Source organism: Rhinopithecus bieti, unplaced genomic scaffold, assembly GCF_001698545.2.
Source record: "Rhinopithecus bieti isolate Rb0 unplaced genomic scaffold, ASM169854v2 scaffold_1618, whole genome shotgun sequence".
In the NCBI taxonomy this organism is placed as follows: domain Eukaryota; kingdom Metazoa; phylum Chordata; class Mammalia; order Primates; family Cercopithecidae; genus Rhinopithecus; species Rhinopithecus bieti.
This window is the reverse complement of record NW_016803937.1, coordinates 13,692-38,633: the sequence shown is the minus strand read 5'-3', so window position 1 is coordinate 38,633 and position 24,942 is coordinate 13,692. Positions and strand designations below refer to the sequence as shown.

Genomic DNA, 24,942 nt, shown 5'->3' with positions numbered 1-24,942 from the left:
AGAACTAGGGAACCAGTTCCATGGAAGCCTTTATCCTCCATACCTGCTGGTGTGGCCAGGGAGGAGACCCACGGCCTCCCAGTACCTGGGGCCTGCCTAGCTGAGGACACCTTCATGCTGTCCCCATGGCTCCAACTGCACTGAGACACGGGCTTCTGAGGCGAATGTGTCTCCCCTGGACCAGATGTCTGGGGTACTCAGTCATGGTCCAGGCCTTGACCTCGGTCCCATTCTGGCTCCCAGGGCCACCAGGCAGGACTAGTGCTGCTCGGGGGTGTGGCCGGCCCAGCAGGCGTCGGAGGGCGACAGCAGGGGCAGGTGGTCCTGGCAGGGGCAGGCCCGCAGGAGTGGGGACCGACGCAGGCGGTCGGCGTCCTGCAGTGACTGCGGCAGCCCCCGGCTTCGGCTCTCAGGCAGCAGCAGGACACACAGCAGGGCGAGGACAGCAAGGGAGGCGAAGACGACGTGTTGCAGAAAGAAGCCCCGTCGGCCGTGCAGGGCATCCAGGGGGCCAGCTGCCTGGCCCAGGAACCCGGCCCCCAGCACCAGGCCCAGCCCGGCCCCCCTGTGGGAGAGAGTGTGTTGGGGGCAGCTGGTGGGGCAACGGATATGGGGACATGCATGTGACTCCAGAGTGAGCAGCAGGAAGGCCCGGCCTCCGCAGAGCCTAAGGTTTGCTGGCTGAGGATATTAATTTGAAAAATTGTTTTGGAAAAACCTCTTTCCCATCCTGGAGCACTTTTTGCTCTGTTCATTATAAGACTGGAAAGTCACCGGGCGTGGTGACTCACACCTGTAATCCCAGCACTTTGGGAGGCTGAGGCGGCTGGATCACGAGGTCAGGAGATTGAGACCATCCTGGCTAACACGGTGAAACCCCGTCTCTACTAAAAATACAAAAATTAGCTGCGCATGGTGGCGCGTGCCTGTAATCCCAGCTACTCGGGAGGCTGAGGCAGGAGAATCGCTTGGACCAGAGTTGGAGGTTGCAGCGAGCTGAGATCGTGCAACTGCACTCCAGCCTGGCGACAGAGCGAGACTCCATCTCAAAAAAAAAAAAAAAAAAAAGAAGATTGGAAAGTGATGGTTTCCCCTGGAATTCTGCCATTCCTGGAGGCTTCCTCATCTCTACGCCCACCCCGCACACCCCGCTTCAGGCCTGCATGGCCTTCCCTCCCCAGTTCCTGAGTCATCTGCCCAGAGCCTTCTGCAAGCAGTGGCCCCCGCCATCCAGGAGCAGGGCAGCGCTTCACCCCGAGTCCTTACTGGATGGAGGAATCACAGGCAGGAACCTGAGTGGGGTGTGGGGACAAGGCCTCCTGTCCACCTGGGCCCTCCTCCCCAGGGGGAGCCCTGGACCCTGCTGTGTGGCCGGGCAGCCCTGAAGCTCACCTGATCACCGTGGGGAAGACCTCAGCTGCAAAGAGGCTGCTGAGTGCGGACACAGCCCGGGAGGCCAGGAGCCCCAGGACAGAGAGGGACAGCATGGTCCAGCCTGGCAGATCTGAGGACAAAGGACAGGGGTTCCCAGCCTCTCCCCCAAGGCCTTCCACTCTGGCCACTCAGGGCCCCTCCCCAGAAAACCACACTGCTTGTCTGGCGACCCACTTCCCAGGCCTCCTTCTCCAGCCCCTCTGAGAAACCTGGCAGGGGAACCTGTCCTCTGCAGCCTGATTCCAGCCTGGCTTGGATTCTAAGGATATTAGAATCCTGACCCCAAGTCACAGCCACACCAACCACCTCCACCCCAGCCTGCGCTCAGCTACTGCTCTGCTGTCCACTGTCTTCGCAATTTTGAGAACCGTCCTAAAATCTTGAATACTTTGGAAGCAAGGCCGGCATTTCATTTTGCACCCAGCTCCACACACCACGTGGCCGGCCCTGAGTATATGGGTCCTCCCACGCCAGCCCATGGCCGGCCTCGGCCCTCTGGAACTCTGGGAAGAGTTTTACCCAGCCTGGCCTCCTGACCTCTCGTGCCTGTGCTGCATTCTGTGGCTGGGGCAGGTGTTTTAGGCTCAGACAGGCTCCTTACTTTAGGCCAGTCACAAAAGATCCTTTTGGACTTTCCAAAAGGATCAGAGGAAAACAAACAGCAGCTGGCCTTGGGCTGCCACCCCAGGCTGCTCACCTGTCAGCACTATGACCCCCTGGTGGGGCAGACCCTCAGCCCAAACGCAATGGCCCCTGTATGGCCTGCAGGGTCCCCAAGCTCACACTGGGCCCCGGCGAGGAGTAGCAGGGATGCCAGGCCTGTGGCCATGGTGCCCAGCAGCAGGACGGGGCGGCGTCCACAGCGATCTGCGGTCAGGAGCAGGAAGACCAAGGCTGCTGCCTCCAGGCCGGCCTCCAGGAAGTAGGGCAGGTAGAAGGTCGGCACCTGAGGTGCCAGGCTGCGGCGGAAGCTGGCTCTGATGCCTTCACCAACCAGCCTGGGAGAGAGGGCAAAGCTATGGGCCCAGCCAGAGCCGGGGACTCTGGGGACCACACACCCACCCCTGGGGGAATATGCAGGACCCCAGCCCTTCCTCAACTCACGAGCTGAAGCCCAAGATAAGTCCATTTCTCCAGGTGACTTGGGTGCGCAGGAGCCCCAGTGGGGATTGGTACTGGGGCTGGGGGCTCCCCGCAGACAGCATGGCCAGCTCTGTAGTCACAGAGACATGAGGGAAGCGGGGTAAGGAGCAGTGCCTCTCCAAAGCCCTCCTCCAGTACCCGAATCTCCCTCCTCCCTGGCAGGCGCCTGACCTGTAACCAGGGAGTTCTCCTCCAAGGAACTGTCCTCGGGGTCCACGCCACTGGCTTCTGCAAAGTGCCATAGGATCTTCCTGGCTCGAGCTACCTGACCTGTGGCCAGCAGCCAGCAGGGAGACTCGGGGAACAGGGCCGGGAACCTGCAGGGTTGGTGAGGATGCCCACGGCTCCCTCCACCTCCTCCTGGAAGGAGGGGCAGAGGCCAGGGCCCCCATCCTACCCCCAGGCTTGGGGCAGGACATCACTGTGGTTCTCTGTGACCCTGTGACCCAGCCACTTACCTGGTGTGGGAGGCAAACTACACACTCAGCCCCCACGGGGGCTGCTGTCCCAGCTCCCACCACACTTACCCCCAAAAGAGTAGCAAGAGTCCACTCATCAGGGCTCCCAGCCCCTGCAGAAGACGCCAGTCCTGCACAAGCACAGCCAGGCCGGGCAGCAGCAGGGTGCCTGCCACCGAGAAAAGGCCAGCCCCCACGGAGAAGGCCAGGCGGTGCGGAGGGTCACACAGCTCCAGGCCTGGGCAGACACAGACAGGCTGAGGTGGAGGCCTCGGAGCGGAATGGAACAGTTCCATCAGGAACTGCGGTGACCTACTGGTGACCTGCCCAGGAGCGGGATGCCCAAGGGGGACTCACTGCTCACAGTCCCTGCAGCTCGGGGCGCTCAGCAAGGGAGCCTCAGAGGCCTGCGGGCCACCCACTGCCCCTCCCCCAGTGACAGCAGCCCCCATGGTACTCACGAGCCAGGTACAGGGCGAGGAGGGCTCCTGCCAATGTCCCCCCGTGGAGTAGGCGCAGGACCAGCAGGGTAGGGAAGCTGGCAGCCAGGGCCTCACTGGCCCCCAGGCCTGTGGCCAGCACCAGGGAGGCCACAAAAACTGCCCGGCGGCCAAACCTGGTGGGCAGTGGGGGACATGCTTGGACAGCGTCAGGATAATCCAGGGTCCAACCTTCATCCTGGCAGCACCAGGTCAAGCTGAACCCTGAGAGCGGGCGGAGGGGAGGGCTGCTGGGCAGCATGAAAAGAGAAGGGGCCTCACCGGTCACAGCCTGCTCCCAGGACGACACAGCCCAGCAGCCAGCCCAGGAGGTGGCTCACCTGCTCCAGCGGGACCTTCCAGCCGTCTCCACACACGAGGTTCCACTGGGGGAACAGCAGCCATGTGGAGGCCAGCTCAGGACCCTACCCTGTCTCCTCACCAGGGACAGGTGCAAGGAGTCCCCGAATGGCTACTGGAAGGGGCCCTCCATGTCCTGCTCCATCCCTCCGTGGAGAGAAGGGGAAACTGAGGCATGAGAGGACAAGGGGCTTGGTCCAGGTCACACAGCAGCCTCTCTGGACTCTGGCACTCCCTGCAAAGGGGTCGGGGGGATCTGCCCACCCTAAGTTTTCTGCTTGTCCCTAGACAGGGCCTCCCCCACTTCTGCTCTCCCCCCACGTGCGGCCGGATCTTACCCGACCTGTTTCCACCTCCTATTCCGAGGGACCCAAGGGACGGCCACGGTGGCATCATAGACACAGCCCCCATCCCACTCGGCCAAGGGTCATAGCCATGACACAGGCCTAAGAAATGAGCCCCAGCACCTGCACTGGTGCCCACGCCCTCCCTGCCCTGCCCATTTCAAGAGGGACTCGGGCAGCCGCTGGAGAGCTGTGCTCAGCTGCATTTCCCGGTGAGGCCCTTGACCGCTGACCTGAGCTCTGCGCCTCCCCCCACCCCTTCCAGTTCCTGGGTCTTCTTGCCAAGCTTAATCTACTGCTGGGGGCCGTGCTATGCCCGAGATTTTACTTTCAAACCTGACGTTTTGTGAAAGCTGATGGGGCATTCCTGGATCCAGGAGCCAAACAGGAGGGCAGGTGGGAGGTGGGAGGGAGCGGGGTGGAGAGAGAAGCCCGGCGGGTTCCAGGGCCCCAGGCAGCCCTTGCGGAGATGTGGCAACCCCGTCCCAGTTTCCACAATGGGGCCAATCCTCCCAGGGTGGGGGGTGGGGGCCGCGGGGCAAAGGCTGCCGCAGGGGTGGGCAGGTCTCAGCCCCAGCGTGGAAAGGGATGAAACGGGCCTGGAGGTCCCTGTCCCCCGCCTCCCCATCTCTTCTCAAGCAGACCGTCAAGGTTTCCCTTCAGGCAATGCTGCCTCCAGCCCAGCCGATGGGAAGCCTTTCCTAGTCTGTGCTGACCACGTCAGTCCCTCCGAGCAGAGACTCTGCTTTGGCAAGCCAGCCCAAAGCCACGGTCTGCTCCAGACGCTGGTGGTCGTGAGGCGGATTCCAGGCCCTGCTCCCCCACCGGCGCGGGCCGCCCTCGCCTTCAGCTCCAGTCCCCCTGAGCCCCAGGCCGCCCCGCACCTGGCAGCCCCCAGGCCCATATTCAGCCCCCTCCCGGCCCCTGGGAGCAGCCTCTCCGCGGGCCTGGCCCGTGCGCGCGCGTCTGCGACACCGTCGGGCCGGGGCCGCCCCGGAGCGGGGAGCCCAGGAGGACGGCCGGGGGACCGGGGTCAGAGGCGCCAGGGAGGATGGAGAAAGGACACCCAGGGCCTCGGTGGTCTGGGGACTGGGAGGGCTGCGGGGCAGCAGGGACGGGGGCGCACCTGGGTGACCGGGCTTTGTAGGAGGCCGGCGGCGGGCAGCGCGTAGAGCCAGCCGCGTGTGCAGGGCCAGGTGCCGTTGGGCGCGGGCGCGGGGCGCGGACCAGGGCAGGTGCGGGGCGCGGGATCGGGGTAGCGCAGGAGCAGGCAGGGGCTCGGGGTGCGCGTGGGCCCCAGGCGCGGGATGGGCGGCGTCCAGCAGCGCGGTCCGCGCAGCGCGGCAGGGCGGGGCAACCAGCCGAGGGTCCGGCCGGCAGTGGTGCCGGGCTGAGCGGTGGAGCAGCGCCTCCGGAGCTCAGCTGCCAGCCCCAGCACTATGCAGGGGTACCCACGAGGCGGCGGGCCAGCCAGGCCGCCGCCCCGGCCGAAGCCGCCCGCGCTCTCAGCACCCCGCGGCCTCCTGCCTCCATCGGCCGCCAGCCTGCGTCGGGCGGACTTGGCCTGGACCCGGGGCGGGCTTTACTGGGGCGGGGCTTGAGCGCGAGGACTTAAGGGCGGGGCCCGAGTCCCTGCGGAGCGGGGGTGGCGGGTCTGTGAGGGCGGCCTAATAACGTGCTGGGCGGGGTCTGATTGGGTGGGCCGATTCCTGGGGCGTAGGCGGAGTGAGCGGTTTGCGCCGAAACCAGTGAGGGCGCCCCAGTGAGGGAGGCACCGTGGGAGCCGGGGGGCGAGGCCGTTTGGGCGTGGCCGGAGCCTCAGGTGCGCGCGGGGCGCAGTACACCGCAGGTTGCTCGGGCGCGCGGGGTCCGGCGGGCGTCCCCAGGGTGGTCCCCCGCGTGGGTCGGGTCCGGCGGGCGGGCGAGGTCGGGGAGGGGAAGCCTGCCGGACTCCTCCTCTGCGCTGGAGCTTTTGGCTGGTTCTTGCCGGAGGAGCTCCCAGGTGACCCGCGGGGTCTCAAAGCCGCCGCTCGGGAGCTCGGGGCCTGCGCGGCGTCTACGGGGGACGAGCGAAGGGAGAACTGACCGCCTTTCGCCCGGATCCCGCGTCTCCTTCCGGGAACCAGGTGGGTCGCGTTTATTTCAAGTCCGGTTGTTTTCGCGGTAATTGCGAGAAACTCACGGTGATCCTGTGGTGTTGGCTCCTGACTTTCTGACTCCGGGTTGTCTTGTTTTGCTCTCAGTGGGCCTCTGCGCTGGGCGCGAACATTCGAATTGGCACGTGTCTGCGTTTCAGAACGCCGTTCCGCGTCCGCACACTGATGGATGGCGGAGCTCCACGTCACACACGCCCGCGTCGCAGGGCTCAGCTCGGCGCCCCCCGCGGTGTGCGGGACTGCACCGTCCCGGGCTCCGGAACACCTCTGCCCGAGCGGAGCCGGCCCGTGCTGGGCAGCCGCTCCCGCGCCCCGCCGGGCCCTGACCCCCCGCTCCGCGGACTGCCTGTGCCGACCTCCGCTTCGGTGCAGCCCTGCGTGCTGTGGCTGGTTGCGTCCGGCGTCTTTCGCTTAGAATCGCGCTTACGGTTCGTCCGCGGCGGAGCGGGATCAGGCCCGCGCTCCTTCTCAGGAGGGAATAATACTCCGTGGATGGAGCCCGCACGTTGCTTCTGTCTTCCTCTGTTGATGGACAGTGGGCTGCTTCTACTTTTTGCCTTTTGTGTCCAGTGACACGATGAACATTTTCGTGCAAGTATTTGGGTGCCCGTTTCCATTTATCTTTGGTGTATGTCCAGGCGTGGAATAGCCGGGCCACAGGCGGTGAACTGTTTGTGAAACCGCAGAACGGTTTTCTGCAGCGGTGGTTCGATTTCACCACCAGCAATACAGGAGGGTCCCCGTTCCCCGACATCCTTGCCAATAACCATCTTCCCTTTTGTTCCAGTTATTTTTGTGGTAAAACACAACAAAACGTATCATCTTAACTATTTTAAGTGTGCAGTTCAGTGGTATCAAATACATTCACAGTATGCTGCAGCCATCAGCCCCATCCAGCTCCTTAACTCTGTTCCCCCTGTAAAACAGAAACTCGATGCCCCTTAAATAATAACTCCCCATAGCCCGTCCCCCGGCCCCGGGGAACCAGCATTCTATGTTCTGTCTGGGATTTTGACTACGCTAAGTCTGTCTTATCATACAGTATTTTTCTTTTTGTGAATGGTTTATTTCACTTGGCATAATGTCCTCAAGATTTCATTCATATCCTTCCATATGTCAGAATTTCCTTCCGTTTAAAGGCAGAATAATACTCCATTGTATGGGTATGTCACATTTGGCTTACCCATTCATCTGTTTCTGTAAACCAGGTTGCTCCCACCTTTGGCAGTTGTGAACAATGCTGTTATGAACATGAAATATAAATATCTCCTTGAGACCCTGCTTTGAATTAGTTTCAATGTATATACCTAGAAATGGAATTGCTGAATCATAGGGTAGTTCTATTTTTTTTTTTTTTTTTTTTTTTTTTTTTGAGACGGAATCTCACTCTGTTGCCCAGGCTGGAGTGCAGTGGCCGGATCTCGACTCACTGCAAGCTCCGCCTCCGGGTTCACGCCATTCTCCTGCCTCAGCCTCCCAAGCAGCTGGGAGGTAGGCGCCCGCCACCTCGCCCGGCTAGTTTTTTGTATTTCTTAGAGACGGGGTTTCACCGTGTTCGCCAGGATGGTCTCGATCTCCTGACCTCGTGATCTGCCCGTCTCGGCCTGCCAAAGTGCTGGGATTACAGGCTTGAGCCACCGCGCCGGGCGGTAGTTCTATTTTTAACTGTTTCAGGAATCACTATACTATTTCTACAGTGGCTGCACTATTGTACATTTCTAGCAGCAGGGTACCGATTTCTCCCCATCCTTACCCACACTGTTATTTTCTGGTTTTTTGATTGTAGCCATCCCAATAATAGATGTGGGATGGCATTTCATTGTAGTTTTCGTTTGCTTTTTCCAAATGATTAGCAATGTCGAACATCTTTTCATGTTCTTATTGGTCATTTGTATATCTCCTTTGGAGAAATATCTGTCCAAGTCCTTTGCTCATTTTTGAATTGGGCTGTTCCTTTTTGTTGTTGTCGTTATTGAGCATTAGCAGTTCTCTCTTTGTTCTAGATATTAATCCATTATTATATATATGATTTCCAAACATTTTCTCCCATTCTGTGAGTAGCCCTTTTACTGTGTTGATATTGTCTGTTGATGCACAATTTGTTTTCATTTTCATGAAGGTCAATCTGTTTTTCCTTTTCTTACATGTGCCTTGGGTGTCATATGCAGGAAATCATTGCCAGGTCTCGTGTCATGAAGCTTTTGCCCTATGCTTGCTTCTAAGAGTGTAATAAGTTAAGGTCTTACATTAAGGTATTTGATCCATTTTTAGGTAATTTTTTTTTTTTTTTTTTTTTTTTGAGACAGAGTCTCGCTCTGTCGCCCGGGCTGGAGTGCAGTGGCCGGATCTCAGCTCACTGCAAGCTCCGCCTCCTGGATTCACGCCATTCTCCTGCCTCAGCCTCCCAAGCAGCTGGGACTACAGGCGCCCGCCACCTCGCCCGGCTAGGTTTTGTATTTTTTTAGTAGAGACGGGACATTTTTAGGTAATTTTTGTATCTGCTGTTAGGTAAGAGTACAGCTGCATTCTTTTGCATGAAGATGTTTAGTTTCCCCAGCACCATTTGTTGAAAAACCAGTTTCCTTTCTTCATTGACTGGTCTTGGCACCCTTGTCAAAAATCGTTCAACCGCATTTAGGAGTGTTCATTTCTGGGCTCTCCATTCTATTCCATTGGTCTAGATGGCTGTCTTCATGCCAGTACTACACTGTTTTGATGACTGAAGATTTTTATTTTGGTTTTTCCTCGTTGTTGTTTGTTTGTTTGTTTTTGAGCCGGAGTTTCGCTCTTGTTGCCCAGGCTGGAGTGCAATGGCGTGATCTCGGCTCACTGCAACATCTGCCTCCCAGGTTCAAGCAATTCTCCTGCCTCAGCCTCCCAAGTAGCTGGGATTACAGGCATGCACCACCACACCCGGCTAAATTTTGTATTTTTAATAGAGACCGGGTTTCTCCATGTTGGTCAGGCTGGTCTCGAACTCCCCAACTCAGGTAATCCACCCGCCTTGGCCTCCCAAAGTGCTAGGATTATAGTTGTGAGCCACCGCACCCAAACCAATTACTGAAGATTTTAAGTGAGATTTTTCTTTTCTTTTTTCTTTTTTTTTCTTGGAGACAGAGTCTCACTCTGTCCTTCAGGCTGGAGTATAGCGGTGCAATCCTGGCTCACTGCAACCTCCGCCTCCCGGGTTCAAGCGATTCTCCTGCCTCAGCCTCCCGAGTATCTGGGACTACAAGCACATGCCGCCAAGCCCAGCTAATGTTTTGTATTTTAGTAGAGACGAGGTTTCACTGTGTTGCCCACCCCCGCCTCAGCCTCCCAAAGTGCTAGGATTACAGGTGTGAAACACTTTGCCTGGCCTGAAGTAAGTTTTGAAATCAGAAATTGTGAGTCCTCCAACTTTGTTCTTTTTAAAAAATATTTTGACTATTTGGGGTTCCTCGAGGTTCCATATGAATTTTAAATGAGTTTTCTGTAAAACAATGTCACTGGGACTTTGATACGAATTCCCTATCAAAATCTTTTGATAGAAGAATTAATACTGTTTTGAATTAATCAAAACTGATTGCATTGAATCTGTAGATTTATATGGGCAGTGTTGACTTTTTTTTTTTTTTTTTTTTTTTTCCTTTTTTGTGGAGAACGGGGTCTCGCTGTATTACCCAGGCAGGTCTCGAACTCCTGGGCTCAAGCTATCCTCCCGCCTCTGCCTCCCTGAGAGCTGGGATTACAGGCGTGAGCCACCGCGCCCGGCCAACATTTTTAACAATATTAATTCTTCTAATCCATGAACATGGGATGTGTTTTCATTTGTTTATACTTTCTTTAATTTTTTTTCACCAGCATTTTGTAGATTTTTATTGCACAATTCTTTTACCTCCTTGGTTAAGGTAGTTACTAAGTATTTTATTCTTTTTTTTTTTTTTTTTTTTTTTTTGAGGCAGAGTCTCACTCTGTCACCCAGGCTGGAGTGCAGTGGCACTATCTTGGCTCGCGGCAACCTCTGCCTTCCGGGTTCAAGCAATTCTCCTGCCTTAGCCTCCCGAGTAGCTGGGAGTATAGGTGTGTGCCACCACACCCAGCTAATTTTTTGTATTTTTAGTAGAGATGGGATTTCACTGTGTTAGCCAGGATGTTCTCGATCTCCTGACCTCATGATCCATCCACCTCGGCAGTATTTTATTCTTTTATTTTTTGAGGTGTAGTCTTGCTCTGTCACCCAAGCTGGAGTGCAGTGGCATGATCTTGGCTCACTGCCTCCGCCCCCCGGGTTCAAGCAATTCTCCTGCCTCAGCCTCCCAAGTAGCTGAGATTACAGGTGCCTGCCACCATTCCTGGCTACTTTTTCTGTATTCTTAGTAGACATGGGGTTTCACTATGTTGGCCAGGTTTTGAACTCCTGACCTCAGGTGACCCGCCCACCTCGGCCTTCCAAAGTGCTGGGATTACAGGCGTGAGCCATCACACCCAGCCAAGATGCTGTTGTAAGTAGAATTATTTTTGAAAATGCTTTTTTTAGATTGTTCATTGATAGTATATAGAAATGCACTGATTTTGTATTTTGACATTTATCCTGCTACTTTGCTGAATTCATTTATTAGTTCCAACACATTTTGTCTGTGTGTGTAATCTTCAAGGATTTCCTGTATATAAGATCATATCCTCTGCAAACAGATAATTTTACTTCTTTCCAATTTGGGTGACTTTTATTTTATTTTATTTTATTTATTTTTTTGAGATGGAGTCTTGCTCTGTTGCCCAGGCTGGAGTGCAGTGGCACAATCTCAGCTCACTGCAAGCTCCACTTCCCGGGTTCACGCCATTCTCCTGCCTCAGCCTCCCAAGTAACTGGGAGTACTGGCACCCACCACCATGCCCGGCTAATTTTTTTTGTATTTTTAGTAGAGACGGGGTTTCACTGTGTTAACCAAGATGGTCTCTATCTCCTGACCTCATGATCCTCCCTCCTCGGCCTCCCAAAGTGCTGGGATTACAGGCTTGAGCCACCACACACGGCCCAATTTGGGTTACTTTTATCGTATTTTCTTCCCTAATTGCTCTGGCCAGAACTTCCAGTACTATGTTGAATACAAGTGGTGAAAGCCAGCAACCTTGCCTCATTCCCAATCTTAAAGAAAAAGTTCATTCTTTCACCATTCTGTAAGATGGTTGCTTTGGGTTTTTCATATATGACTTTTATTATATTGTGGTAGTTTCCTTCAAATTCCAAGTTTGTTGGGTGTATTTATTATAAAAAAGATGTTGAATTTTGCCAAACTCTTTTTGTGCATCGACTGAGACGATCATTTTTCCCTTCATTTATTGATGCAGTCTGTTACATTCATCAGTTTCTATGTGTAGAACCACCCTTGCATTCAAGGAGTAAATCCCATTTGGATTCATGGTATATAATCAGTTCGGTATAATGCTAAATTCAATTTGTGAGTATTTTGTTGGTGTTTTGGGTTTTTTTGGGAGGGTTTGGGGGGATTGAGACAGAGTCTCGCTCATTCCCCCAGGCTGGAGTGCAGTGGCACAGTCTCGGCTCACTGCAATCTCAGCTTGCTGGGTTCAAGCGATTCTCCTGCCTCAGTCTCCCCAATAGCTGGGACTACAGGCGCCTGCCACCATGCCTGGCTAATCTTTTGTATTTTTGGCAGAGATGGGGTTTCGTCGTGTTTGTCAGGCTGGTCTCGATCTCCTGACCTCATGATCCACCCACCTTGGCCTCCCAAAGTACAGGCGTGAGCCACCGCGCCCGGCCTATTTTGTTGGTTTTTATGTTAATGTTCATTAGTGATATTAGTCTCCAGTTTTCTTATCATATCTCTGACATGCTTTGGTGTCAGAGTAATGCGAGCTTCATAGAGTTAAGAAGTATTTCCTGAGGCCGGGCGCGGTGGCTCAAGCCTGTAATCCCAGCACTTTGGAAGGCCAAGACGGGCGGATCACGAGGTCAGGAGATCGAGACCACCCTGGCTAACACGGTGAAACCCCGTCTCTACTAAAAACTACAAAAAACTAGCCGGGCGAGGTGGCGGCGCCTGTAGTCCCAGCTACCGGGGAGGCTGAGGTCAGGCGCGGTTGCCACAGTGGCTCACATCTGTAATCCCAGCACTCTGGGAGGCCGAGGCGGGTGGATCACCTGAGGTCAGAAGTTCGAGACCAGCCTGGCCAACATGGTGAAACCCTGTCTCTACTAAAAATTACAAGGTGGGCACCTATAATCCCAGCTACTTGGGAGGCTGAGGCAGGAGAATAGTTGGAACCTAGGAGGCAGAGGTTGCAGTGAGCCAAGATCGCGCCACTGCACTCCAGCCTGGATGACAGAGTGAGACTGTGTCTCAACATTAATAAATCAATAATACATAAAACACATCCCAAACACGAATAATGTTGAACCATGTAGCATGTGCTTGCTTTGTATACTTCGTGAAATCTGCTAGCCACAGATAAGATAAATCCTGGGGTTATAAAGACTGCAAGCCCTTGCTGCCCTTCAGAGCTTTGTGACTCAAACACCTGTCAGGTTGCTGAGAAACGTGATCTAGTCATGTGAGCCCTCCCCCTGTCTGATCCCCTTCTTCTCTGGGAGTTCTCTGCGCCCCCCCCACCCGCCCATTTTCTTCTCTTTTCCGAATAGTGAACCCCAATTCGAAGCCTGTGGATAATCTCACGGTGAGTGACTCCCCCACCCCCAACCTGTCAAAGCTTGTGCGCCACTGCCATCTCCTGGGCACATCTTGTTTCTTAATCAGCCATGAAATCACATGAACTCCTCACATGGGGTTTTGTTTTGTTTTTCACATTTAGATTCCTGATCCGTTCGGAGTTTATCCCTGTGAGGTCCAGAATGAATTTCATCATTTCTCAGACGGCTAACCATTTGTCTTAGCACCTTTCATTATAAACCGCATATTTGTTCCACTGCTCTGAAATTATGTTTATGAACCGAATTACCATGTTACTGGGTTGATGTCTGGATATTCCATTTGTGTTTCCTGTTCATGTGTCAGTAGCACACAGTTTTAATGACAGAGGCTGTTTTCCTGTCTGTCGGGCATTGTGCTTTGTCCGCGTCATCTTCGTTATGAGACATTTGTTCCTCCATGTCAACTCCAGGATCAATATGCCTGGCTCAAAAAAAAAAACTTTTTCGTATTGTTACTGGAATCATGTGACATTTCTGAATGAACCTTGGGAGAACTCCTGGTATCAGTCTATTTTGCAACGTAGTATAGGTGGTCCTGGCCCCTACGGTACATGAGAAAAACAACAGAAACGCATATTTGAAGGGAAAAATACGATGAACATTTACAGAAAAAAGAAAATACTACATTGAAAATGCAATGGAATCAACTGTTAAGAGTTCGGCATGAGGCCGGGCGCGGTGGCTCAAGCCTGTAATCCCAGCACTTTGGGAGGCCGAGACGGGCGGATCACGAGGTCAGGAGATCGAGACCATCCTGGCTAACACGGTGAAACCCCGTCTCTACTAAAATACAAAAAACTAGCCGGGCGAGGTGGCGGGCGCCTGTAGTCCCAGCTACTCGGAGGCTGAGGCAGGAGAATGGCGTAAACCCGGGAGGCGGAGCTTGCAGTGAGCTGAGATCCTGCCACTGCACTCCAGCCCGGGCGACAGAGCGAGACTCTGTCTCAAAAAAAAAAAGAGTTCGGCATGATGTTCAGACAGATAAAAAGGAACGGGGCCGCTGACTCCCTGCAGAGATCGAGGAGACCGAGCACTCTAGGCACCCGAGGGCTTCTCGCTGTGGCCGAATCCCGGCCGCGCTCGCGACGAGCACTTCCTGGCTGTACACGCCCAACCTCGCCCTCCTGGTCTGTTCCGGCCCCACAGTCGCGTCCAGAGACCTGATCCTTACGTCCGCCTGGTCCTCCGGGACTATGTCTGCCTCCAGCCCGATGCCGGAGGGCGCCACGGGGCCCTTCCACACTCTCGCGGAATAAACTACATCCTCTCCACGCCATAGGCCAACGGTTCGGCCCGGGCACTGGAGGCGGAAGTGACGCCAGAGACGCGCCGGCACCTCTTCCGGCGCCGGCTCCGCCGCCTCCTGTCCGCCGGCTGCGCCAGTTCTTGCTGCAGACCCTCCCGGCGCCGCAGAGTTGAGCACGTGTCCTGGGGCCGTCCGCGGGGGACCTGGCCCGGGAGTGGTCGCCCGCCCGCCCCGCGCCCCCGGCACCGCTTCTAGAAGGAAAAGTCGCCGCCGCTCGCGGTGGACCCGGGCCGCGCCTCCAGTCCGCGGAGCTGGTGAGAGAGGGGCCTTCTGCTTCCTTCACTTTGATCAGGGCGTGTTTCTGTGAGAATCTGGCTTCGGCCTTGACGTTTTTTGTGTTTCTGGCACATTGCGTTGGGACCGAAGCATAAGGTAGACCCCTGAGCGCCCGGGGCGTGCAGCTCCCGGTGAAGGTTACCCTGTGGGGACCAGCGGGAGCGTGCGCCCCTCGCCGCCGGGACTTCCAGGCCCGGCCCCCGGGGAGGAGGGATGTGGCCGTTATCCCGCCCGGCCTGGAGTAATCGAATCCGCGGTGAACAGCGTGTTTCGACTGTTTTTTCTCACGTTTTGCTTTAAAAAAATCTGAATCGAATAAAAGTGTGAACATCCACTAGAAGGAATATCCACCGCAGTCGTTTTACTGCATTTTAGCACTGGGCCATGTTTTCTCTCTCCCCCAATAAATAAACCTTATGGTGAACTATTATTTGAGTATCAGTAAGTTGAAAATAAACTACACACGGCCGGGCGCGGTGGCTCAAGCCTGTAATCCCAGCACTTTGGGAGGCCGAGACGGGCGGATCACGAGGTCAGGAGATCGAGACCATCCTGGCTAACGGTGAAACCCCGTCTCTACTAAAAATACAAAAAAAAAAACTAGCCGGGCGACGTGGCGGCGCCTGTAGTCCCAGCTATCCGGGAGGCTGAGGCGGGAGAATGGCCTGAACCCGGGAGGCGGAGCTTGCAGTGAGCTGAGATCACACCACTGCACTCCAGCCCGGGCGACAGAGCGAGACTCCGTCTCCAAAAAAAAACAATAATAATTAAAAATAATAAGGTCGGCCGGGCGCAGTGTCTCACGCTTGTAATCCCAGTACTCTGGGAGGCCGAGGGGGGTGGATCATCTGTGGTCGGCAGTTCAAGACCAGGCTGACATGGAGAAACCCCGTCTCTACTAAAAGTACAAAATTAGCCCGGCGTGGTGGTGCATGCCTGTAATCCCAGCTAGTCCGGAGCCTGAGACAGGAGAATCGCTTGAACCTGGGTGGCAGAGGTTGTGGTGAGCCGAGATCATGCCATTGTACTCCAGCCTGGGCAACAAGAGTGAAACTCCGTCTCAAAAAATAAAATAATAATAGTGACAATAAGGCCATCCACTGTCTGCTTTGTGTGACATCTAGAATTGTCAGCATTGTTCCAGCACTGCACTGTTGGGTATTTTGGGGACTAAGAGTCATTCAAGGTTTTTTTTTTTTTTTTTTTTTGAGACGGAGTCTTGCTCTGTCCCAGGCTGAAGTGCAGTGACCGGATCTCGGCTCACTGCAAGCTCCGCCTCCTGGGTTTATGCCATTCTCCTGCCTCAACCTCCCTGGTAGCTGGGGCTACAGGCGTCCGCCACCTCACCCGGCTACTTTTTTGTATTTTTTCATGTTTCACCATGTTAGCCAGGATGGTCTCGATCTCCTGACCTCGTGATCCGCCCGTCTCGGCCTCCCAAAGTGCTGGAATTACAGGCTTGAGCCACCGTGCCCGGCCGCCATTCAAGGTTTATACGTTTCCATCGTTTATGTCTTTTCACCTAAAACAACTCCTGTCGTTTCTCTAGCACCTTATGCCTTTGGGTCCACGAGGTCTCAGATGGCTGAGTTCAGCTTTAGTCACCTCATGTCCCATGTTAGCTGTTCCCTCTCTACTCTGTGCTGATTCCAAGCCCCAGCCTATTTCTCGAAAGGTCAACGGTCAGCTGCATAGATGACTGTTGAGAGGGTGTAGATTTACTCTAAAATCACAGAGGGCTCTGAGTCTTATCAGTGCTTGCCAGAGGCATCCAACGGCATCCTGTTTACCATGGACACCGTGGCATTGGGTCTGCTGGGTCATTTCCACCAGGTGCTTAAGAAGCTTGTCCTGCACCCTGAATGTGCAAGGATCCACACTTGGCACTGGCAGCCTTATAGGCAATTGTGTAGAGCATTAAAGCTGTTATATATATTGTTCCTAAAGTTAAAAGATCTGCAGAGTGTTGTACCTCTTTTTTGGTTATAGGTGTTATGAGGTGCAGTAACTTGGAGGTGCATATTGGAGGGGATGTCTTTATGTAATCCACGCTACTGAACTGACAGAAACTATGGCCCCTGAATCACAAGCCCTCTATAGTGTGTATTTCATATGAAGGTATCTAAAATGTGTTTATTTCCTGTTCACTGTGTCCAACCAGCCTAATGTCAGCATAGTGTATGAGTGCAGTCTGAGGGTCATGTCCTCTGGGGATGACGTTAAGGCAGAGAACTGAATATTGCATCCGTTTTTGAAGCAGGGAAAAGAACCTGTGCAGGTGACACCGAACTCAACACATTTGTGGGTCTTTTAGCCCAGAGACTCTGCACACCCCCTCTACCCCCCAGTTTCAGACACCTAGTAGTAAGTACAGTTTATACAAGGAGAATGGACATGTTTTTCTGACATGTGAAACTTTACTGTTTTAGTCACCTCATCAGTAGAATAAGAAAGTACAGCTCTAGATCTACCTTTGTCCTGCTGGGGACTGACCACAGACTCAGGAGTAGAAACTGACGAGACCAGGGTGGGGTGCGGTGGCTCATGCCTGTAATCCCAGCACTTTGGGAGGCCAAGGTGGGCGGATCACGAGGTCAGGAGATCAAGACCATCCTGGCTGACATGGTAAAACCCCACCTCTACTAAAAATACAAAAACTTAGCCAGGCATGGTGGCACGTGTCTGTAGTCCTAGCTACTTGGGAGGCCGAGGCAGGAGAACTGCTTGAACCCGGGAGGTAGAGGTTGCAGTGAGCCGAGATCGCACCATTGCACTCCAGCTTGAGTGACAGTGAGACTCCGTCTCAAAAAAAAAAACCATAAAAACTGACGAGGTGGTTGAACCTGTACCAGCTAACTGTCGTGGTTTACCACTTCCTGAGTGGATGATGTGGGACCAGTTCGTGTTATCTGAATCCAGGCTATTTTACATATAAACACGGGTGAAATCTGTGAATGGCTGTTCTGATAATTAAATAAGACTTCTGCTGTCTTCTGACCCATATACTGCTCTTCAGTAGGTGACGTGGATGTTACTAATCCTCAACAGAGTAAACTGGGTATAGTGGCTTTCACATGTATCATCTGCAGAAACAAGCTAATGCATGAGGTTTGATAACTGGGAAGTAATGCTTCTTCGTTACGGTTGCTAGGAAATAGGGATCCAGCCATCCCTGGGTCAGGAGGGATAGAGACTGCACCATCCACATAGATTCACAGGCTGCCCTGCAGTGGCCTTGGCTTCAGGAAAGGAGCATTCAGACGCTTCCGTCAGCCTCCCAGGATGGCAGCCCCTGACCTAGCCCATGGTAAGTCCTGGTGGGGCTCCTCGAGCCTCTGCTGCAGGTCCTGATACACAGTGTGAGTCCCATGGACAGGGCCTGAGTAGTCAAGCTCTGGGTTCCTATTGGAGCTGCTGGAATCAGCCAGAGAACGCTGGCCTGTAAGTCAGCCCCAGTGTGTGTGCTTTGGGGAGGGATGATTCGTAAACCCCATGAGTTTTCTCACCAAGGGCAAATGAAGAGTCACGTTTCTCAGGGCTTACAGTTCCGCATCTGCAATAGGAGCCTGTTACCATTTCCTGGTGGGCAGCATAGCTCACAAACCTTTTGTGTCGTCAGGTGAGACAGACTACCCTGGCACTGTATGGCTGTGTGTGTGTGTTTTCTTGAGGCATTGTACGGCTGTGTGTGTGTGTTTTCCTGAAGCATTGTATGGCTGTGTGTGTGTGTGTGTGTTTTCCTGAGGCATCGTGTGTGCTGTGTGTCCTGGTGTGTGTTTTCCTGAGGCATTGTATGGCTGTGGTGTGTGTGTTTTCCTGAAGCATTGTATGGCTGTGTGTGTGTTTTCCTGAGCATTGTATATCTTGGTGTGTGTGTGTGTGTGTGTGTGTTTTCCTGAGGCATTGTATGGCTGTGTGTGTTTTTTCCTGAGGCACTGTATATCTGTGTGTGTGTGTGTGTGTTTTCCTGAGTGTGCAGCAGTACACGGGAATTTCTCGCTAGGATGGAATGACTTCCAGGTCTGTGAGCATGGCATTAGGGTCAGCTCTGGGTTCTCATGCCTTCTTGCCTTCTTTGTTTTTTAGGAGGTCATGTTTCTAGGGACTCAATCTGCCTTCATGAAGAACAGACACAGGCAGCAGGGATGGTGGCTGGCTGGCTGATACATTGTTATCAGGTATGCCCAAACTGTATTTTTCTAAAAATAACATACTGGTATTCAGCAGATAGGTTTCTGTCTGAGCAGATTTATCTCCACAGCCTCACTCAAGGACCGAGTTGCTAGTTGAGCCCCCAGGGAGAAGAGCCTGGCTGGTCAGGTGTGACTGTGAAAATCCTCCCGTATTTCAGTGTTTCTTTTCTTTTTTTTTTTTTTTTTTGCTCACTGCAACCTCCGCCTCCCAGGTTCAAACAGTTCTCCTGCCTCAGCCTCCCGAGTAGCTGGGATTGCAAGTGCCTGCCACCTCGCCCGGCTAATTTTTGTATTTTTAGTAGAGATGGAGTTTTGCCATGTTGGCCAGGCTGGTCTTGAACTCCTGATCTCAGGTGATCCACCCGCCTTGGCCTCCCAAAGTGCTGGGATTACAGGCTTGTGCCACTGTGCCTAGCCTCAGCGTTACTCATTATTTTGACCCTTGTGCCAAATGCATGCTTCTTATTTTGCTGAGTGCTCTGACACATAGTAAGGAAGGGGAGAGTGTCCTCTCTGGGAACTTATTTCCACATCACGAGTTATCACTTGTTTGTCATGTGCTCAGGAGAGGGACGTAAGGCGAGAGGAGCGTCCAGTGAGTGGGTGAGAGAAGTTCACATATTGGAGGTGCCGTTCCGGCCGTATGACTAGAGGAGACCAACAGTGTGTGTGTGGGCACAGAAGGGTTCCCAGGACCGCTGGGCCATGGGGTAGACAGTAGGAGGCCTCACAGTCCCATGTAGGCGTAGGGCCCCGTTTCCTCATTCTCCAGTGAACACTGAAGGACACGTTGAGTGGCTTCAACCATCATGTGTGATGATTTAGGACTCAGTGACCTTTGACGACGTGGCTGTGGACTTCACCCAGGAGGAATGGACTTTACTGGACCCATCTCAGAGAGACCTCTACAGAGATGTGATGCTGGAAAACTACGAGAACCTGGCCTCAGTAGGTGAGGCTGCCACCGTTCTTTGCAGCTTCTGTGGAGCTGATACATGATATGTCTTTACTGTGTTCCAGGATTATTGACGGCAAAGCCAAGTACCGTGGGAAGTAACAGATATAATGGGCTTGATGCTAGTGTGGTCGTTTCCAGAATGTGGTCCTGGGGTCAGTAGCATCACCATCACGCATCTAGAAATGTGCATTCTCAGGCCGCACCTGTGACACGTTGGATCAGAATGTCTGTTGGGGGGTGGGGGGGCCCTGTCATCTCTGCTTTAACAAGCCCTCCCTGTGAAGCTGACTCACTCTAACGCTGAGAACCACTGGGTAGTAGTTTCCCAAGCGAATGAAGAACTCTTTTTGCACTTCTGTTATTTCCTGTTTGAATAGAAGTCTTAGTGGTTTTTACGTGTATGTTTAAGCCTGAATGTGGGCTTCAGGGATCAGAGATAAACCAGTTTCTTTGGGGCACAGAAAGATGGAGTACTTGCACTTTGAGCTCCTTCGAAACAATTTCACTGCATTCTTTAGAAACGTAGTTCCTGACATGCCACTGCACTCCAGCCTGGGTGACAGAGCGAGACTCCATCTCAAAAAAATAAAATAAAATAATGTAGTTCCTGGCCAGGTGCAATGGCTCATGCCTGTAATCCCAGCACTTTGGGAGGCTGGACGCGGTGGCTCAGGGCTGTGATCCCAGCACTCTGGGAGGCTGGGTGCAGTGGCTTATGCCTGTAATCCCAGCACTCTGGGAGGCTGGTCACAGTGGCTCAGGGCTGTGATCCCAGCACTCTGGCAGGCCAGGGTGGGAGGATCACGAGGTCAGGAGATTGAGACCATCCTGACTAACACGGTGAATCCCCATCTTCTGTACTAAAACTACAAAAAATTAGCCGGGTGTGGTGGCGGGCGCCTGTAGTCCCAGCTACTCGGGAGGCTGAGGCAGGAGAATTGCTTGAACCCAGGAGGCGGAGCTTTCTGTGAGCTGAGATTGTGCCACTGCACTCCAGCCTGGGGGACAGAGCGAGACTCCATCTCAAAAAAAAAAAAAAAACAAAAACAAAAACCAAGGAAATGTAGTTCCTGTTTCATGGGTAGGTTTGTCATCCGCTGCCTGAGCCTCTTCCACTGGTGTCTCTTTCCCTGTGTACAGGACGGGACCTGTTCAAACCCAGTGTGATCTGTTGGCTGGAAGAGGAAGAGGAGTTGAGGGCAGGGCAGAGACGAGTTCTCCAAGGTGAGTGAGTGTGAAGAGCACCCCTGGTCGATGTCAAGTTTAGGAGCTGCGGGAGGATCCGGAGTGTCGAGTTTGGTGGCTGTGGGAGGATTGTGAGCATACGTTTTAAGATGCATTCTGGCACAGAACATGAGGCCATTGGACTGAAAAGTTCTGGGGAGAGAGAGCAAGACTCTCTCTGTCTCACAAAAAAAAAAAAAAAAAAACAAAAGAAAACCCTGCTCTTTTGTTCTTTGAGATCGTGGTGTTTTGTTTTGTTTTGTTTTGTTTGAGATGGAGTCTTGCTCTGTTGCCCAGGCTGGAGTGTAGTGGCACAATTTCGGCTCACTGCAAACTCTGCCTCCTGGGTTCACACAATTCTTCTGCCTCACCTCCCGAGTAGCTGGGATTACAGGCGTATGCCACCACACCCGGCTAATTTTTTTGCTTGTTTGTTTTGTTTTTCGTTGTTTTTTTTTTGAGATGGAGTCTCGCTCTGTCGCCCAGGCTGGAGTGCAGTGGCCGGATCTCAGGTCACTGTAAGCTCCGCCTCCCGGATTCACGCCATTCTCCTGCCTCAGCCTCCCGAGTAGCTGGGACTACAGGCGCCCGCCACCTTGCCTGGCTAGTTTTTTGTATTTTTTAGTAGAGACGGGGTTTCACCGTGTTAGCCAGGATGGTCTCGATCTCTTGACCTCGTGATCCACCCATTTCGGCCTCCCAAAGTTCTGGGATTACAGGCTTGAGCCACCGCACCCGGCCTAATTTTTGTATTTTTGGTAGTGATGAGGTTTCACCATGTTGGTCAGGCTGGTCTCGAACTCCTGACCTCGTGATCCACCCACCTTGGCCTCCCAAAGTGTTGGGATTACAGGCATGAGCCACCACGCCCAGCCGAGTTTGTGTTTTTAATGTATGCTCTTTGTCCAGATCTTTCCTGCTTTCTTTCATTGATAATACTGTTTCTGTTCACCATCACATTTGTTTTTTACAGACCAAATGTATTTTTAAATCTTCTAAATTATGACTCCCAGTTCTTATGATTCCAAATTTTACACATAGCCAAACTCCTCCAATCTATCTTTGCTTTATTTTTTTTGCCATGTCTTATATGAAAACAAATAACAATGAGTTTGATCGTTTTTAGGTCTTTTTTTTTTTTTCTTTTCAGAATGGCGACTTAAAACTAAAGGGCCAGCACTTCGGCAGGATAGATCTTGGTTCAGAACATCAAATGAGACACAAACGGTAAAATTAACAAGAGAGATATTTATCACACTCATGAAAGATATGGCAATTCCACTATAGAAAATAAGCAAAATTGAGAGAATGTAGAGAAGCAGGATTCACTCAGGTGGGGGTTGTCTGTAGAGAACACTCTGAAGGTGTGGAATTTGGGAGGACCTCATCCTGTCTTGAAACTTGGTGCTTCAGACACGTCAGCACACATGACGAGGTATTGAGATTGCAGAGCTGTTTCGTGAGCACAGACTTTTCAAAGTTAGAGCAGATGGCACAGGATTCCTTTTATTTTATTTATTTTTATTTTTTTTTTGAGATGAAGTCTCACTCCGTCGCCAGGCTGGAGTGCAATGGCATGATCTCGGCTCACTGCAAGCTCCACCTCCCCGGTTCAAGCGATTCTTCTGCCTCAGCCTCCCGAGTAGCTGGAACGGAACTAGAGGTGTGCGCCACCACGCCCAGCTAATTTTTGTATTTTTAGTAGAGACAGGGTTTGACCATTTTGGCCAGGATGGTCTCGATCTCTTGACCTCGTGATCCTCCCACCTCAGCCTCCCAAAGTGCTGGGATTACAGGCGTGAGCCACTGCTCCCGGCCGATTCTTTCTTTTTTGAGATGGAGTTTTGCTCTTGTTGCCCAGGCTGGAGTGCAGTGGCGCGATCTCAGCTCACTGCAACCTCTGCCTCCCTGGTTGAAGCCATTCTCCTGCCTAAGCCTCCTGAGTAGCTGGGATTACAGGCATGTGCTACCACGCCTGGTTAATTTTGTATTTTTAATAGAGACAGGGTTTCTCCACGTTGGTCAGGCTGGTCTTGAACTCCTGACCTGAGGTGATCCACCCGCCTCAGCCTCCCAAAGTGCTGGGATTGTAGGCATGAGCTACCGCGCCCGTCCTGATGGCACAGGATTCTTGCAGTTGCGCTCCTCATTTGACTTGAAAGACATCTACAGGGCAGGAGCTGCATGCGTGTTATGAAAATGGCAAAAATCGTGATTGTCCTCGTCATACTCTGTCTTCAGCTGGGTGAGATCTATGAATAAGCCTCAGCAATCCCCTGACCGCCACTCATTCTCCACCAGCAGGCAAGAAGCCACAATGGAGGGCAGCTCTGTGACCGCACGCAGTGTGGAGAAGCTCTCAGTGAACACTCAGGCCTCAGCACACACGTGAGAACTCAAAATACAGGAGACAGTTGTGTGTCTAATCATTACGAAAAAGACTTTTTTATTCCATGCCAGAAAACTTTGTTCAAAATTGGAGAGCAGTTTTCTGTGTTGGATCAGTGTGGAAAAGCCTTTAGCCCTACTCCAGATGTTGTTTACCAGCAAACATGCACTCGGGACAAACCTCATGACTGCAGTGACTGTGGGGAAGCAGCCCCTAGTCAGCCTCACCCTCGGGCACGTGTGGGAACTCACGGTGGAGAAGGAACCTGGAAATGGAAGCAGTGTGGGAAGGCCCTCACTCACTCCCCAGACTGTGCCACGCCTGTCGAAATGCATGCTGTCAGGAACCCCCACCTATGTAGGGAATGTGGGAAGGCCTTTAGACACACTGCCTACCTTACTAGTCACATGCGAGTCCACACTGGGGAGAAGCCCTGTGAATTGGAAGAATGTGGAAAAGCCTCCCCTGTTGCTTCCAGCCTAACTCCACTTATAAGAATTGATGCTGCAGAGAAGCCCTGTGAATGTACCGAATGTGGAAAAGCCTTCACTGAGTGCTCAGGTCTTTCTAAACACGTCCACACACGCCCTGGAAAGAAGCTCTATGAATGGAAGGACTGTGGGAAAGCCTGCAGTGGGTTTTATCTACTGAATGAACATGTGAAAACTCGCATGAGGGAGAAGCCCTTTGCATGTGTGGTTTGCGGAAAATATTTTAGAAATTCCTCTTGCCTTAATAATCATGTTCGAATTCACACTGGAATAAAACCCTATACATGTAGCTACTGTGGGAAGGCCTTCACCGTGCGCTGTGGCCTTACTCGACACGTACGAACACACACGGGCGAGAAGCCATACACGTGTAAGGACTGTGGGAAAGCCTTCTGTACGTCCTCAGGCCTTACCGAGCACGTGAGGACTCACACTGGAGAGAAACCCTATGAATGTAAAGACTGTGGGAAATCCTTCACTGTTTCTTCAAGCCTGACTGAACATGCGAGAATCCATACTGGAGAGAAACCCTACGAATGTAAGCAATGTGGCAAAGCCTTCACGGGGCGCTCAGGCCTCACCAAACACACGCGGACGCACACCGGGGAGAAGCCCTATGAATGTAAGGACTGCGGGAAAGCCTACAATAGGGTTTATCTACTAAATGAACATGTGAAAACCCACACAGAGGAGAAGCCTTTTATATGTATGGTATGCGGGAAATCCTTCAGAAATTCCTCATGCCTGAATAAGCACATTCAGATTCACACTGGAATAAAACCTTATGAATGTAAGGACTGTGGGAAAACGTTCACTGTTTCTTCGAGCCTCACTGAGCACATACGAACTCACACTGGAGAGAAGCCTTATGAATGTAGAGTATGCGGAAAGGCCTTCACCACGTCCTCACACCTTATTGTGCACATAAGAACCCACACTGGAGAGAAACCCTACATATGTACGGAGTGTGGGAAAGCCTTTGCTTCCTCCTCACACCTTATCGAACACAGAAGGACTCA

General features: G+C 52.9%; 2 protein-coding genes across 2 annotated transcripts; one reads left to right on the top strand and one right to left on the bottom strand.

Moving 5' to 3' along the window:
* Positions 1-16: 16 nt before the first annotated feature.
* SLC22A31 (solute carrier family 22 member 31) lies at positions 17-5,432 on the bottom strand. The gene is made up of 8 exons (XM_017859452.1): positions 3,856-5,432; positions 3,497-3,739; positions 3,105-3,273; positions 2,749-2,894; positions 2,539-2,647; positions 2,218-2,432; positions 1,393-1,504; positions 17-565 (listed from the first exon to the last, which is right to left on the bottom strand). Exons 1-8 carry the CDS (start codon positions 3,917-3,919, stop codon positions 259-261), a joined length of 1,365 nt encoding a protein of 454 aa, XP_017714941.1. The 5' UTR covers positions 3,920-5,432; the 3' UTR covers positions 17-258.
* Positions 5,433-14,442: 9,010 nt separating this feature from the next.
* On the top strand, positions 14,443-24,709 carry ZNF778 (zinc finger protein 778). The gene is given in 8 exon segments (XM_017859444.1): positions 14,443-14,646; positions 17,820-17,975; positions 18,755-18,846; positions 19,687-19,813; positions 20,960-21,043; positions 22,194-22,270; positions 23,348-24,199; positions 24,201-24,709. Coding segments are annotated over 7 exon segments (1,404 nt in total). The 5' UTR covers positions 14,443-14,646; positions 17,820-17,950; the 3' UTR covers positions 24,348-24,709.
* The last annotated feature ends 233 nt before the right edge of the window (positions 24,710-24,942 follow it).